The sequence below is a fragment of the Phodopus roborovskii genome, unplaced genomic scaffold (assembly GCF_943737965.1).
Source record: "Phodopus roborovskii unplaced genomic scaffold, PHOROB, whole genome shotgun sequence".
Taxonomy (NCBI): Eukaryota; Metazoa; Chordata; class Mammalia; order Rodentia; family Cricetidae; genus Phodopus; species Phodopus roborovskii.
In genome coordinates this window covers 17,701,656-17,719,450 of record NW_026126416.1, presented here as the reverse complement: position 1 = coordinate 17,719,450, position 17,795 = coordinate 17,701,656, and the positions used below count along the sequence as shown (strand labels likewise).

General features: G+C 36.5%; 1 protein-coding gene across 1 annotated transcript; it reads left to right on the top strand.

Moving 5' to 3' along the window:
- Positions 1–1,450: 1,450 nt before the first annotated feature.
- Ankef1 (ankyrin repeat and EF-hand domain containing 1) lies at positions 1,451–17,484 on the top strand. The gene is made up of 9 exons (XM_051183294.1): positions 1,451–1,838; positions 6,903–7,102; positions 8,007–8,156; positions 8,717–8,840; positions 11,167–11,989; positions 13,368–13,594; positions 15,209–15,369; positions 16,175–16,312; positions 17,179–17,484. The coding sequence occupies exons 1-9, from the start codon at positions 1,493–1,495 to the stop codon at positions 17,335–17,337; spliced, it is 2,328 nt and encodes a 775-aa protein (XP_051039251.1). The 5' UTR covers positions 1,451–1,492; the 3' UTR covers positions 17,338–17,484.
- The last annotated feature ends 311 nt before the right edge of the window (positions 17,485–17,795 follow it).

Here is a 17,795-nt window from a genome sequence, read left to right as displayed (position 1 = left end):
ATGGATGTCTGATGCAGTGAGACCCAGAGCACAGCTGTTGCCATCAGTTTGTCTTCATCCTTTCTGCAATAGCCCCAATGGCAACATCCACTGACCGGTAGCTTCAGCAGTCACAGCTTTTCTACATAGTTCTGCTAGAGGAAGCTGCAGGATACTGATTGGCCAGCATCTCCTAGTTGTATACAGTTATGCAATTTATTACACCTGGGGACAGATGGTTCACTGCAGTGGGACTTGACTAGGGGCAGAAGGATAGCCCCTACTTAAAACTGAATGAGGTTTCTTCCCCCTACCCTATCACCAGAAAGCTAACATGCATTCATTCAATGGTTATTTTTCTAGAAAAATAATGAGGTGAAATTTTACATTGATGTTACTTATGAAAATTTTAGTTGTCTCTCCTCACACATAGCAACCTTAACCTCACTTAAGAAAATGTAAGACTCATCCCTTCTACAGGGGTCCCAGCCACTGGCAGTGAAACACACTAGGTGAGGTTAAAAAAAAAAAAAATGAAAGACACCATGAAAGACCGTGTAGGGTCAAAGCTTCTGGAGTCTTACACAAGCTTATTTTAGACACATTTAAATCTAATACAATTTTGGGGGAAAAGTTCCCTGGTCATAATAATTATCCCACTCCTATGTGCTCAATAAAGCTTAAGGCATAACTACAGTGAAACTCCTTTGTGAAGTACATGTGATCTCTACAATGCAGATGGGTTCCATAACTTAAGGGTCTAGGATTTGTTGTGGCCTCTCAACAATATAGCATAAAGGTCAATAGGCTATAAAGTACACCTCCCCTAAGGATGAGTTCTGTTGACTGAGAAACAAAACTAAAGATAAGGCCTAAAGAAGAATCTGGGGTAAACATTTTGGAGGATTTGATTAATGTCTGGATCTATAGATAGCAAAGGTAAGCTCATTAACAATATCCACCTTCAGCCTTCTGGGTGGAAAACAGGTATTAATTTCTTCCTTGGAAGAAACAGCCTGCATAATTAAATTTCCTGGCTTCTCCAATGCTTGTCTGCAACCACTCAGGCCTTCTATACACTTCTAGCCTAGTGGACTCATGTTCTTAATGAACATGACTGAACAATGTGTATACTTATCTATATACGTCAGTATAGCGGAAATACTGGTGTGAGCCACAGATTGGAACTTCACTTTCTTCATGGCTAATGTAAACATTGTGGCAGTGAGAAGAGCTTAATTATGACAAGGGAACCACCACACAAACTAGAATTAATTACTCTGGGAAAATTGAACTAGTTTAATGTTAACCAGGTGCATGTTTTTCAGTTATATATAATATTTTCAAGAAGCAGTTGAACTAAATCATTTATTTGAAAACCTCTTTTTGAGTTTTAAGATACTGTAACTTAATTTAAAAAAAAAAAACAGTAAGTTAACTTTCTTGTTTTCCCTTTTTGCTCTATAGCTTTCGTCTTAGTCCAGAAAGCATTATTAAGAAGTGAACGTCTAACATGGCTTTAGCAGACAAGAGACTTGAGAACTTACAGATATACAGGGTTCTTCAGTGTGTTCGAAACAAAGACAAGAAGCAGATAGAGAAGCTGACCAAACTTGGGTACCCTGAGCTAATCAACTTCACTGAACCCGTTGATGGACTGAGTGCTCTCCACTTAGCCTCTGTTTCCAACGACATTGACATGGTTAGCTTTCTCCTTGGACTTGGCGCTCACCCTGATGTGCAAGACCGCATGGGATGTACTCCCACAATGAGGGCAGCGGAGCTGGGCCATGAGTTGTCAATGGAAATTTTAGCCAAAGCCAAAGCTGATATGACGATAGTTGATAATGAAGGAAAAGGTAAAACTTCACATTCTGTCTAGCAAAATGTGCTCACTTTGTAGGCAGAAAGCAAGAAAGTTTCCTAGCTTCAGAATGAAATAAGATCTTTAGTAAAGGATTCAGTTTCCACTGCTATACTAAAATGTATAGATTCCTCATAACCGGAAACACCTTAGGAACATCATAGGAAAAAAGTTCTTAAGGCCACTCACTTAAATTAAGCAACTAGATTGATCTATATGTGATCTTTTCTTTTCTTACTCTTTTTTTTGTTTAGCCTTTGAGACTGGGTCTCAGCTCAGCTAACCTTGAATTTTATCATCTTGCATGAAGCTCTCAAATATTGAGATTAAAGATAGGGACCTTCATGTCTGGCTTGGCAGATTCATTCAAGTGAGGACAGCTTTCAGCTTTACCCATGCAGCTAGTGCCATAGTCATTTATAGTGAAGGGTAAAATCCTGTTAAAGTAGAAGCATTCCTTACATTTTAGAACATGATTGAGTTAGACTTAGGACTTTAGGTGGATTTTGTCCTGTCTGGTTCCCAGGTTACTATAAAAAAGACTGCATTTCAGATCCTGAGAAAATTATGGTGGGTTTTGCTTAAAGGCCAACTTTGTAAGGTCAATGTTTAATACACTTGGAAATATAACTTGGAACTACATATGGCTGTTGAAAATTATTACATGTCTAATTTCACTGACAATCTATTGGTCTCAAAAACATGGTCTGGAAATTTTTCATAGTTGAGGTCCAGGCCATAGTTGAACCAGCCTCATGAAAATTAACAAAATAACTACAAAAAGACTCAATGCAAAATGGCAGATCGAATCAGTTGTCCCAGAGGATTGCCACAACTACAAACTCATAGATACTAACCTAGACTGAAGAAATGAATCCCATTTTACATTGTTAATGTTTTCTGACAGGAGGAAAACTTAGTTCATAACTCACTGCAAACTTGATATTTGATATATATGGCTTGCACTAGATTCACATAGCAAAATAAATTTCAGATACATTTAGAAGTCAAATACGGTTTACATTTTTAAATACTGAAAACACAGCTGTTTGAGTTTCATAAAATAGTTGAATGTGGGGACCCACACATAGAATTCCAACAATGAGGAAGCAGAGACAAAAGGATTATAGTGGTTTGAGGCCAACCTGGTCTATATAGCCATTTCTGCATAGTGAGCTTCAGTTGAGCCTGGGGTACCCAGTTGAGAGCTTGTCCCCACCCAAAGTTTCATAGAATGCCATCTTCTAATGCACCTTCCATGAACTATGGAATCATTGGGATGTTAAAGTCGCACATGCAAAATTGGTCCTACTACTGAATTCACTAAACAAACATTGAATAAACCAAATCGAGCCATCCTCCTTTGTTCCTGTTGGGACAAAGTCAAAATAATTTTGCATGTGTATTTGACTATGAAGTAGCTGATCCACGTGGCATCAAACATACTTTAAGTTGTTTAGAAAAAAGCTGTGATGAAAAGTTTGTTTTCTTGGCTTAGAGTCAAGATATATAAAACAAACAGAATATATTAGAATGAGACATTATATAGCATAAAAATCTAATGTAAAGTAAAATTGGGAACAAGGTCAAAATAAATATTTGTAGCAACTACAACAGCCATATGGATAATATTTATGCTCATTCAAATTAATATTAAGCTAATAAATGGCTGAGTTATGTGAACCTATGGGAAAAAACAATATAAGTCACATGGTGAGAAACAAAATATGAACTAAAATAAATGTGTTTTTCATACATTACCTCGTAATTTGATTCATTGTTAACACAGGGCCCCTGTCTTTTCTCTCTGAGGGAGCTTTATTTGGCTTGCACACCCTCAGCTGAGAGGCCACCACTTTGTTTATTCCAGGATAATCTCTGACATTGACATCCTGTTTCCTGGTGCTTGAAGCTTGACTGACTAGTGCTATTTCTACAGGACAAGAAAACATAATATTTAAATGTGTCATTACAAGGACATGACATAGGCTATAGGCTTTTATCTCTAAGTTACAAAAGTCATCATTTGCAAATATGCACTTCAAAAGCACCTTAGGTCCTTATAACAAATTTAAAGCCAGATTTATATTCAGAGTTTGATTTGGTTCGGTTTTCTGTTACGTTGTTTTGGTCAGCTCTAACTTCCTTTTTAAATTGTATTTTATTTTTAAGATTATATTATATTCCTAATATTTATAATACATCTCTCTTCCCTTTCCTCCGCCAAAACCATCCCATATATCCATTCCTGCTCTCCTTCACAATATATATATATATATATATATATATATATATATATATATATATATATATATTCCTAAATATCTGTTCAGTTCATACAGTGTTACTTGTATGTGTGTTTTCAGGGCTGACCATTTGTCATTGAACAACCAATTGGTGTGTTCTTTCTTGGGGAAGACCATCCTTCCTGCTCACAGCTTTCCTCACTTGCCTGTAGTTCTTTGTGTAGGATTGGGGCTTTGTGGGCTTTTTCCATCCTCTTTGACTTGCCAGTTGGTGTTATCCTGATTCAGCTCACGTTTGGGTAGTCATGTTGGTGAGACTTTTTGGATGGAGCTACTGATATTACTAGGAGACACACTATCACAGCAAACTCCCTGATCCTCTGGCTGACAGCTCACACTTTCTATATACACTAGAAAACGTTGATTTTCTATTTTTAACTATGTCTTTGACTGGCTCTCCATCCAGATTTCCCTGGCTACCCCTTCCCTTCCTCCCCCTTCACCTTCCTCCATTCCTCTCTTCTTAATTCTTCTGTAGTTTGGGGATAAAACCCAGTCTCTAGTAGCTAGAAAAGTCCTTTATCTTTGAACTACATTTAAAGTCCTATCTTTGTTTTTCCAAATTTGAGTAATCCTATTTTAGGTGTGTCTTCCTATTTAAAGTTTTATTTTGTATATAACTTCACCTTTAATAATGTGATTTTATCTACACTGTGTCTAAGTCTCCATAAATTAGGCTTCAAAACTGTCATTTTATTTTATATCATGAAGTTACACATGTGTGTATGTATACAAAAGTATCTTCCTATGTGTTTTATTCCAGGGTTTTTCCCCCCTAAAACTAATAGTATTTTAGTTTTCTTAGTGGGTGCTTTGATTGCTTTCCACATGTTTGAAACTGTATCATCCAGCTATACCTTTTGACTCTATTTGTGAAGACTCATGCTGGTATAGAAACCTCAGTTCTATGGTCAGTTATAATAACTGAGCTCTCCAGTGAATCCCTTTGTCCTCTCAATTAATACTTTGTTGTTCCCTTAATCTCTTTAGAAAATATCATATGTGTATGTTATCTATTTCCCCCTCCCAAATTTTTGTTACATGATTTTTACATTATAACAAATATGTAATTCATTATAATGAATTTATCTGTCTTTACCTAGAATTCCTCCAGCAATTTAGCTTTAGTGCTATGATTGAAGAGATGGCAGAGACTCCTATGCACACTGTTGACCTATTGGTAGATTTGATTTTATGAGGTTCTTTAGCCCACTCATTTGGTCTTGTCTTGCTGATTTCTTATATCCATAGTCATGTATGTGTGTAAATGTTGGTTTTGCAAATAATCAGCAACTTGACTGTTATAAAAATTTTTCTATTTTCTTTTCCTGTGACATTATAGAGTCCCCTTTTAAAAGATCTTGACTGCAATGTTCCCATAAGAAGTCTTGGAGGTAGCCTGGCTTCGTATGAGGTGGGAGGTAGCCTGGCTTCCTATGACATTTTCTTCACCTGGCTTTACCTCATGTCGATTGTCCTTAAGCAAGTGTTCACTCCTGATCTTCAGATTCAGTTTTTTCATTCAAGAAATTGTCACTGTAACTCTATGATTTTCCTGACAAGTGCTGTCTTTTATTATTAAATTACGTGTCTGGTCATCTTTGCTTCTCCTTCAGTCTCCTCCACGTTTATGTGACTTTCACCTGCCTTTGTCCACAGTTGATACAGGCCCTTCACTTCCTTTCCCTGCTTGCAATGTGACTTATAATCTTTAATATCTTTCCTTGAGTCCTGCTGGCTCAATTCTGTTTTTTCTTTCTGTCTTCTGTTCTCTTCATTTGGTGTGTCTCTGCATTCTTATTTTTGAATGCATTATATTTAGTTTCTTGGCTAATATAAAAACAGGCTAGCCAAACATTTCCATTAATTGCTTTGTTCTTATTTGCTTTTATTATCCATTTCCCTATCTTTGTTATGGTGCCTTTTTCATAGTTCACATACTTGTTTCCTTAGGGCTGTTGCTCATTTTTGAATGGAGCTCCTTTTGGGAGCAAGTCAGTATGGAATTTAACTTTTATTTTAGTATAGCTTGCTTGCCCCCACACTTTCAGGGTTGTAACAACATATTGTACATAGTACAGTTTTGGCATAGGGTATGTTGATATAGAGGATATAGGTCCCAAGAATGAAGATTTAGCCTTTTCCTCTTTTTGGTGAAACAAAGTGACCTACAATTAGGGTAGTGGATTTTGTTTTTCTTTTTACTGCTATGAAACCAAGAGCCTTGCTCCCTATAAACATGAGTTCAAAAGGAACTCAGGATACACGAGGAACTTCCTGGCTCACACATCCCTGAAGAGTTGGAGTCACATGGGGTATGGACCATAAGTTGCCAAATCCCCAGAGTCAACAAGGACTCCAAATCTCCCCTACTTCAAGTCCTTTAAGATTAAGTTGTAACTGTTTTCAAATCCATCAAAGACACATCTTATGAACTTTTTAATTCTCCTTTTTTTCTTGCCAGATTCAATATATAGAGATTTTTAATTTTTTCTATTTCTTTTTAAAACTTTAATTACAGTGCTTCTCCCTCCAAACCTTCCCATATTCTCCACTCTCCTTCAAATGTATGGCCTCTTTTTTCATTTATTAGTTATTAATATGCATGTGTGTTTTTATATATGTATATATCTACATATTACCAAATATAACTTGAGACATCCATATGATGTCACATGTATGTATATACGTTTTGGGGGCTGGCTGCTTGGCACTGGACAAGGAATTCTCATTGTGGAACTGATTTTTCTCAGGTGTCTTGTTTTACTGCATTTTACCCACAAAGCGACATTATCGATGTGCGTTGATTGCCTTGGAACATGGTGCAGATGTCAACAACGCCACCTATGAAGGAAAACCAGTGTTCCTCAAAGCTTGTGAAGAAGCACATGATGTGAAGGATATATGCCTGACATTTTTGGAGAAAGGAGCCAATCCTAATGCTATCAACACAGTATGACTGTGATTAATATTTCTTTACTATATATTACACAGTCAAGTAGTTGGGTTTGGTGGTGGTGTTTCTTGTTTGTTTTATTTTGTTTTGGACTTAATCATAGTAAAATAGCAGCCCAGAATGGTGGTGCATGCCTTTAGTTCTAGCATTTGAGAGACAAGGCAGACAGATCTCTGTGAGTTCAAGGTCAGCTTGGTCTACACATACTAGGCCAACCAGGGCTACATAGTGAGAGCTTATCTCAAAACAAAACAAACAGAAACAAAGGCAGGGTGGGATGTGAAGGAGCCATGGTAAAATTGCCGTTAGCCTGTTCGTCTCTATTCAAAGTGCTGAAGATGACACATTTTTATTGTCTTTATATCTCTGTCATTCCATACTTGCTAATTGTGTTTGTAAATTGGTACTAATTAAGCATATTGTCTGGATATTATTATAGCAAACAGAAAGGGTGTCATTGACACCCAATAAAATATATCTCCATAGAAAGAAAATTCTGATATATATATATATATATATTCTCCTTTCCTAAGCTAAGTTGGTGTTTTCAGGTTTTGTAATTATCACTTCCAGACATCCAGAAATACTTTTTAACATGCTGCCCCCACTTTTATTTTATGCACTGCTTTCTTTGCAGAAATATGTGTTGAAGGCATGACATTCCTACTTGGGGTATGCAGAGCAACCTTGACTCTGGCTTTAAAATTTCATTTCAGATAGTCACACACAGTACTGACTGAATGCTTCCTCCTTTTTATTTTTTTTTAGATGAAACCAATAAAAACATAGAGCATTAAACTTCTTAGCATAAAGCTAAGACCTAGTGAATTCAGCCCATGTTTGTGTTGACCATTGTTCATCCATAAAAGTAAAAACAGTCTTTGATCTGTTTCATGTCTAGTCCACAGGGCGCACGGCTTTGATGGAAGCATCAAGAGAAGGGGTTGTGGAAATAGTTCGAGGCATATTGGAAAGAGGAGGTGAAGTGAATGCATTTGACAATGATAGACACCACGCTGCTCATTTTGCTGCCAAAGGAGGCTTTTTTGATGTAATAATTGCTCTTTGCTTTAAATTTGACTGTTAAAGACTTCTTTCTTTTCTCTTTTTCATGTAGGTTACACTAAGGCAGGTAGTTTTCTAAGTTTCTTATCATCTTGATTTCCCCAAATTTAAAACTTTAATTCTGACCACATATCTTACTCTTTACCAGTGCTAACACATTCATTGAATATTACTAGCAATGTTTTTCCATGTGGTCAACTATGACACTTAAAAATCCCGCCACCTAGAACAATGCTGGGTTATGCGTCTGATAGGCACTGCTGCCTGGCGATTTCTGTCATCTGTGACAATGCTGCTTGATAGAAACTTTTGGGAATGATAAAACACATCTGTACTTCAGCAGCATATTAGCCCATACATGGCCTTGGAGCACTCTAAATGTATCTTACAAAGACTAAAGAATTGAACTTTAAAAATTCATTTCAGTTTGAATTTTCAGCAATCATATGTGGTAATAGACAACAGATTGGATGGCACAGGTCTAGCTGCCAATCTTCTTGTAGTAAATGAGCATTCCCATTTTTACACTCCCTGTTTATTTTGCAGATATTGAAGCTTCTCTTTGCCTACAGTGGAGACATGGGATTGATTGGAATGAATGGGAACACACCACTTCATTATGCTGCTATGGGAGGCTTTGCAGATTGCTGTAAATATATAGCTCAGCGAGGTAAAACTATCTGATAGTTCATAAGTGATTAGAAAATTCTTATCTACTTAATTTTCAGTTATCAATCCTCACCCAATGTAGGAAGAAAATGGAACTTTTTCTCATATAGTTGCCCATTGAATTATTAATCCAGTAATAAGAGGGAATTAAAACCTAAATCAAAAGGGATTCGATTTTCATGGGTTAACTACTTATCAATCACCCACTAATTGGTTGTACATCTAAAGTTTAATTCTTGTAGAGATATATTTGTACTTTGTTATATTTTATGTCTTTTTCTAGCTTATTTGTTATGAAGGACAGAAAAAGAATTGTAAAATAAAACAGTATCTTCTTTTCCTGTCCTCCATAAATGAATTTGAGAACCATTAATATATATGAGATCAGGCTCACTTAACTAATAATATAATTGACTTGGTTTTACTTTTATAAGCCCATACTTCTCCCAATAACAAACTGTTTTAACAAATAAAACTACGTCATATGCAATTCTTGCCTAATAAACTGTCTAATTAGTCTTATTATTAAATGTGTCACTATCAGCATTTTATTCTGACATTTCATTTCTAACAATGCAGATTTCTAAATGTTACTAATCATTCAAGGATGAGTCAGTCTAATCATCTTTAGTATGTTGAACAGTTTCTTACTGGGACATATGTCACCACACATGTACTCCACTGATAATGTATCTTAGGAAACAATACTGGAATGCAGCCCCAAGAAGCAAAGGGTCAAAGCTTGGTTTATGAATGAAGGCCTGACTCAGTGATGGAAGAAACAGTCCATCTTCCTGGATGAATCCTAGGATGGATTCCTAAAACAAACATCTGAAGATGCTCTGAGATCTGTGGAGCTTTTGGAAGTATCATCAGACAAGATCAGAGGGAATACCAGTCTTCTAGCCACCAAAAGGTTTCTAACTAGTAAGGCAAGCTGAGATGGGATTAAAATTTCCCAGCCCTCAGTTCTGACTCAAGAGGTGCTGCGAGTTAAGAAGCAAAGAAGAAGGGAAAGCAGCAGCATGTCTGTGGCATTGCCTGGCTATGAAATTCCTGCTGGGACTGCCCCAGCCACTTTCCCAGTAAAAGACTGCTCTTAAAACTGACCACTGTGAAACTTTCAAAACTTCCAGTGTCACACACCCCTCTGAGGTTCTTTTTTTATTACAATCAGGTTTATTAGCCTTAGTATAAATATATAGTTTTGACAATTCAGTTCTAATAAAGAATTAACTAAAAATCATTGCTGACAGTTTTCTCCTCTTTCCTTTTCCTGTTTTGGGGAAAGAAGGCTATTTGTACTTCTAGATGTCTTCTCTCTTCTCTCCAACACCTAAAAGAAGGACAGTGCCTTGAGCCCTGAGGTCTGACAAGGCTAGAATCTTTGCTATTCTTTCTTTCTTTCTTTCTTTTTTTCTTTTTTTTTTTTTTTTTTTTTTTTTTTTTTTGTCTAAGAAATAAATTCTTATTCCCACACAGCCACCTGTATGCTTTTATTGTCATGTTGCCCAAATAGCTACCTAACCCACCTCAGGATTAAAAAAAAACAGACAGAGCATCTTCATGGATTCACCTGTTTATATAATGAATTTTTAGTATCTCAACATTCACTATAGTTTTCTTGGTAGCAATAAGAAGATTCCCTGATATAGTTAGACATGCTCAGACTTCTTAATTTTTATCTTATTATTTTAATCAAGGAGGTAAAAATGATGAATTTTGATATTTATCTTGTGTACAAACACATGTCTGGAATGCTCAACTTTGATTAAACAAGTTAGTTCTTTAGCTATTAAGGTTCATATGATCTTACAGCAAAACAGCAAATGAGTATAAGTTACCTTTAATTAATGGAGAAAATATGAAATATTGTTCAAGCTTGTAAGATATTTTGTACCTAAAAAGAACTAGGCATTATGTTGTATTCTGAATTGATGGAGTCTTGTGCAAACTCTTTGGATCCAGTATCTTCTACGGGAATCCAGGGCACCCCCCCCCTCTTTGCTCTTAGCATCATCTTCCCAGCAAATACCTCATTTGATGATATTTGTCTCAAACATCTACATTTTAAGTTATCTCTCAGTAGGAAGATAGATGACCAGATACATACTGTAAACTTGTCTTGGAATTCACTCAAGTGAATCTCAGAGGGAAACAAATTGCTGTTTGGTTTGGTAATTACAAAGACTAAATGCGTTCTTTATACATCAATTTGAAGATCAAAACTTCTGACTACACGAAATCAAGAAATAGTGGTGAGTGTCATTTTGTGGGGCCAAGCAGATAATTTTGGCACATTCTTAACAGTAATGCTTCTTTTTTAGGATGTGACTTGAAATGGAAAAATTTGGAGCATAAAACACCCCGAGCTGTGGCGAAAGAAGGAGGCTTCAAAGCCGCAAGCAAGGAAATACGTCGAGCTGAGCGGACTGCAGCTAAACTCGCTAGGCCTGGAATCAAAAATCCTAACCCACTCTGGGCCCTCAGACTGCATGACTGGTCCATAGAGCATGAGGCTTTCCTTCGGGAAGCCTTTTCCTTCGTAGACAGGGGTGATGGTGTCGTCAGCAAAGACGACTTCGTGGTGACGCTGGAGGAGAGGCAAGACTTTGCCACCTCAGAGCAGCTGCTTTCCATTGCTCAAATGCACGAAAAAAGCCGGGGAGGCGGGGTCAACATTAACGAGTTTTTTAAGGGAACCAAATACTTAAGCAAGTCTTATGTCTTGGGATCTTTCGGACCTAAGAAGAAGAAAAAGGGTTTGGGCAAAAAGCCAAAGAAAGGCAAGTTTGTTCTACCTCTTCCGATCTGCACCATACCAGAGAACGCCTTTCCGCGGCGGGCAGATGGGGGCCCGCCCTACTACATGGTGGAGACCTACCAGAATGTCACTGACTGTAGCAGGTTCAACCGGGACCACCCGCCTGAGCACCCCATCCAGGACGATTCAGAGTGGTACATTGATGATCCTGGGAAGGTCTTCGCGAATATTAATTTTATCACCAAGGCAGGAGACCTGGCCTCTCTGAAAAAGGCCTTCGAGGCAGGAATACCTGTGGATATGAAGGATAGCTGTTACAAGACCCCACTCATGACAGCGTGCGCCAATGGCAACTTGGATGTGGTCAAGTTTCTCCTTGAAAAGGGGTATGCTTTAAGGGGTTTTGCTATTTCCCCCACTGAAGTGAACAGGCAATTATGACCTGACGAGGATGCAGGCAAGGGGGTGGGACAAATGGAAACGTGACTACACAAAGACAACTTCACACCAAGATGATCACAAAGTGAAGGCAAATACTTTTCATTCTGGGTTGGAAATGTCTTCTAGCTGCTATCTCTTGCTTCTTGCTAGAGATGGAGTAGCTCAGCTTTGCCTGAGGGCCATATCTAAGGTGAGGTGGTTCCCAGTCACATTTTAATCTTCCACAGCAAATATAACTGCCACAATGACAACAGCCACGGTGACAAAGAATAATCCTACCTCTCCATTTCCCCCCCTTCTCTCTCTCTCTCTCTCTCTCTCTCTGTCTCTCTCTCTCTCTCTCTGTCTCTCTCTCTCTCTCTCTCTCTCTCTCTCTCTCTCTCTCTCTCTCTTTTTCCAGACAGGATTTCTCTGTATTGCTTTGGAGGCTATCCTGGAATTCTCTCTGTAGACCAGGTTGGCTTTGAACTCACAGAGATCTGCCGCCTCTGCCTCCCGAGTGCTGAGGTTAAAGGCATGTGCCACCAATGCCCGGCTTCATTTATCTCTTAAAACTAAAACCATTGCTAGTTTAATTGCTATTTCTGCCATAGTTATGTAACTGGAAACAAGTTTCTGAACACTTATATGTCTCTATTTCCCCAAGTATGCAGTCAGCTTTAAAAGGACCAGCTCTGAATTCATTAATGATTAAACAAGTTAAAATATGCAATGTTCTTATCAGCACAATTACTGCAAATCCATGAAAAAAGACATTTAATGTTATTATAGTTTCATGCCAAAGATACTCATTTGCATATTATCAAAAGAGTAACTAAAAATAACTTTAGGGTAGTGAAGCTCTAATGAGGACTAAAATTTTAAATATATCATATTATCTTAAATATATTATAGTGCTTATAGTTTTTTTTTTAAAAAAATGAACATTCATTTAAATTTTAGGAAAGGTAGACACAAAGTGGGCTAATATAAATTTTATCTTTTTGTTAAGCTTTATAAAATTTTCCTTGATTTTAATCTTTGCAAAAACCAGTACCTAAGTAACTTTTCAATTTAAATATATACATTTGTTTATATGCATATAAACAAAAGAAGCTAAGGTTGCCAAATAATGCAAAACAAAAGCATTAAGAAGCATATAAAAACATAAGAAAACTTGCATAGCTGTTTACTTTCCTCAGAGCTCTTCTAATTGATAATTTAGTAAGGGCAAAATTGAATGAAATTCTTTACTTCTTTACTTCTTTACTTTGATTTTTTTTTCAGGTTCCAATATTTGGAATAACTGGAATTCTTAATTAGTGTATCTGTCTTATTATACAGGGCAAATGTTAATGCAACAGATAATTTTCTGTGGACTCCACTTCATTTTGCTTGCCATGCTGGCCAGCAAGACATTGTTGAACTTCTTGTTAAATCTGGAGCTGTAATAGATGCAATGTCAATCAACAACTCTACTCCTCTAAGTAGAGCCATTGAAAGCTGTAGACTGGATACTGTAAAATACCTACTTGATATTGGTGCTAAATTCCAGATTGAAAATAGAAAAGGTATGTGTATGTTTTATTGATGTTTGAGGAAAGAAAGGGGGACTGATTTTATATTCCAAATCCTGTTGATTTTCTTCTTGTAGAAACACAAGCCTTTGATAAATGTTAGGGAAGCATGTCTGGTCCTTACCAGTTTCCAAACCATTGGCTAAAAAGTTTGCAATCTTTGTGGGCTGATATTTTTATGTAAAGTTAAAAAAAAAACCTGGGTAATAAATTGAAAGGACTCATGAACTACCTACAAGCCCAAAGTTCTTTTTAATTTATTAGATTCAGGTAACAAAGTTTTCCCACTGTAATACAGTAAGTACTTTTTTTCTATATGCTTTAATCAGATGATCACAGTGGGATACTTTAGTTACAATGCATAATGATCAAAAACTATAGAAATATATTGATAAGTCTCATGTTTAGACACATATAATGTAAAATTATTTGTATATACACAAACTAAACTTGGAATGTCATTATGAATTTCCATTTTCAGTGCACTTAAAAGTGTATCTCTGATGGCAAAAATAAGTCAAACAAAATTAGAATATTTGAAGCTCCTTACATTTTTTTAAACATTTTTTGAGATTATAATAACAAACAACATTTCTCCTTCCTTTTCATACCTCTAAACTCTCCCATCTACTCCCTTCATCACGTTCTCCTTCAAATTCATGACTCTTTTACTTTGTTAAATACACAACACACAACACAAACACACACACACACACACACACACATTCTAAAACAAATAAATACAACTTGCTCAGTCTGTTTAATGTTACTTGTACATATATGTTTTCAGGGCTGACTAGTTGGTATTAGATAACCAATTGGTGTGCTCTTCCCTGGGGAAGACTGTCTCTTCCACTCTCTGAATTCCTGTTGTTTTTTGTGAAGGACTGAAGGATCTTGCTCTCCCCTGTTCACATTGGTATATCTCTGTTAGTGTTGGCTTTGTTCACGTACTTCTAACCATTTCTGGAGTAATTTGATGTTAGTTTTTTAATGCGGACAATTTTTTACATCACTGCTAAAACTCTTATTTCATAAAAACTGGCTGTCTAAAGACTGTAAACTTTGACATTCTCTTAAAATTGGACAAATTCCTGAGTTGAGGCCTTCATAGCTCTAGGACACACATGGTCCAACACTGTTTGGAGGTGCCTTCCTCTTAACTGGAACTATCTTCAGCTCTGTCAGATAGCATTTTTCAAGTTATTCTTGAATCTCCAGCCTTTCCTGGAGATGTTGAAGGAAAATAATACCTGTCTAGAGTACTTTTCAATACCTGCTTCCCATGACATTTGGAATTTACCTCCTTGCAACAAAGAAAGGGATGATAAAAAACAAAAAAATATCACAAAAAGATATGGTTGGGGATTGAGGGGACAACAAATTTAATATTCAAAATGGAATTTAACATTTCTCACTCATCATTTTTAAGAAAGAAGTGTGTTGATATACTGGGATTTTATAGTGAGGTCCTCTCTGGAGAATGAATATCTGTCACACTTTGTGAACTCAAACTGCCATAAGCTAACATGCTGATTATTTTTTCTACATGGTTTATCATTAAATTGGTTTATATTAACTTTCAATTTATGTTTATGTTTGGAACAGGGCATGCTGCCATGGATGTTGCAAAGGCATATGCTGACTATAGAATAATTGATATGATAAAAGAAAAGATAGATAACTTGCCTAAACCATTGGAAAATCAAAAACTGAAAGGCAAGCTCCCTAAACTGAAGATTGAAGGCACGGACATTAAGAAAGAAGAGGTAAAACCAAAAGAGACTGACTACAAATACTAATGGGAAACCCTTAAAGTCTTGGGGTGTAGTACTGTGTTATGCCATTGCACAACAAGGGAAAATAGCATGCTATATATACCTTATGTAATAGTTATAAAAATAGTCTAGCAAGAAAACTATTACTGAAAACTCTAAAAGGGGTTCATTGTAAACAGAATCCACTCAACATACAAATGATTAGAATATTGAAAAAAGCTGGTATTGAATTTGTATCTGTGTGGTCCCAAATTCTACAGATTTGGTGAGATGACCAAACATAGAGGGAGAGGACATTGTGTTAGAAAGTATGTCCTAAATGCATATCTAAGCTTCTTTGAGGGGAGCAGATGGTTCACTGAATTCCTTATAAAGAAGAGAAAAATTAATGGAAGTCAAGAAATGAACTCCATAATGTCATTGCATTGGGAAGGCTGTGGAAGTATGAAATGATCTGGGTAAAGGAACTAGTCCTGAACTAATAAAGGTTATGTGGTCTCTACCACCTGCACTCCCTATTATATACACCATTGTCACTTTAGGAGGAGTCCATCCTATTAACAGACATAGATCAGGGATATATATCTTGAAAATTCATGTTGTTATTTGTCTCTGATGTGACTAAGTGAATCCCATAAATTATCTCTCCACACCCATTGATATAGCATTAATACTATTCCATCTTATCTCAAATTTTATCATTTTTTCCTTCATAACTTCAAAGTAAAATATAAAAAAATCATACTAATGAATCCTTGATTTTAGCAATTTATACTTTTATAAAATCTTTTCCCAGGAAACACTATCATCAATTTATGCTGTACCAATAATAACAGAAGAAAAGAAAGTACACAAGGATAATGTGGTGTACCTCAATTCACTGATTACCAGTGGTTACACTAAGAAGGTTGATATCACATTTATCCCACATAGGGTAAGTATTTTTGTGAAAGCTTCTATAACATAGCAGAGTTCATAATGCCATTTTTAGCATGCTGACTCTACAGGACATCAGAACAAATGCCCACATTAATTATCCACACTATTGTGTAGGTCTCTTGCCATGTTCTGCCACATTCATCTCAGTAAGACCAACTGTTAATTCTCAATATCTGAGTCCATTTGTTACTACTTCCATACAAATATTTACAATTTCATTAAAAGACTGGTGTCTTCTTTAGTTGATGGTATTCCTTATAGCCATTGAGTCATCATATTCTTATAGGCACTTGGTATTGTAATTTACCAGTATTTACCTGGAAATTTCATACTACCAAGGCTGAACAAACTCACTAGTCTTCTAAAATATCTGCCCCTAAATAGGTAGAAACATCTATGGGGAAGAGAATTAAATTTCCAGTACCCATCCAGCCATTCTGAATAAGTAGCACTTTCTGCCTTCTGTTATGAAAATGATTTGACTTTGGCTTCTAGATTAAACATAAAGGATTTCCCAATTCCTTTGACCTTGTATTTTGATATCATAGAATTAAGCAGCAGTTGGGCCAGAGGTAAGTAGAAAAGGAAGTGAAGAGTATTTCTGATCCCTGTTCCTAGTTGGTCCTTATCATAAAGAGTGATGTTCACATAGCCACTAAGGTCATAACAGAATAAAACAGTAAAATATACTTTAGATGTGGACTTGATAGTTCCAGGTTGGAAGGATGGGAAGTCTTCATAGGCTGGATGTGTAACTCATGGATAGAGTTCTTGCCTAGCATTTGCTTAACTAAATATATAAGAGTAAAAATCACTGGCTGTCATGGTAATAACTACCTTGTTTTGTACTGTTTACTTAAGATTTGGAGTCCTGAAGCCACAACAGCAGAGTTGATCAGAAAGAGGGAACTCCGAAGGGAGAGGTTCACATACGAAGTGGACTTTGAAGACTTCATGATGCCTTTCCAAAAGAACATCATGGAGAAAGCTCAAGCATTGGAAGCATCCCTCAAGTACTAAGTCACAGCAGTTACCTCCTGGGGTTAGTGCTTTGTGGCCCAGAATCCAAAGTTTGGAGAAAGTACGTATTTCCAGCAAAGCCAAGGCAATCTACCCATTGAGAATTGGTTATTAAAAATCAGTTTTTGCTGTAATAGCTATAAATAACCTGAGTTGCATCATACAGCTCTCTTTTATATTATAACAAATGTCAGCTTATACGTATAAATGTCCAGCTTTCATTGAGAGTGCAGTAAACCACACTGAAGTTAGAAATATTATCAAAACTTTATCAGACATACTCTACTGCATTCATTCAAAATATTCCTGGTAGCACACGTATGGCCCTGGGAATCAATTCCCAGAACCACATTAAAAACAAAAACAAAAACAAAACTAACAAGTGATTTTGAAAGGACACATATTTAAAAAAAAAAAACTTTTAAAAATGGGTATAAGTATCACATGCCTATAGTCCC

Excerpts from the sequence above, each read along its gene's own strand:
- Ankef1 (XM_051183294.1), top strand. The coding sequence starts at position 1,493 with ATGGCTTTAGCAGACAAGAGACTTGAGAACTTACAGATATACAGGGTT. Across the intron at positions 7,103-8,006 it reads ATCCTAATGCTATCAACACA|TCCACAGGGCGCACGGCTTT; the intron begins GTATGACTGTGA and ends TTTCATGTCTAG. Across the intron at positions 15,370-16,174 it reads CGGACATTAAGAAAGAAGAG|GAAACACTATCATCAATTTA; the intron begins GTAAAACCAAAA and ends ATCTTTTCCCAG.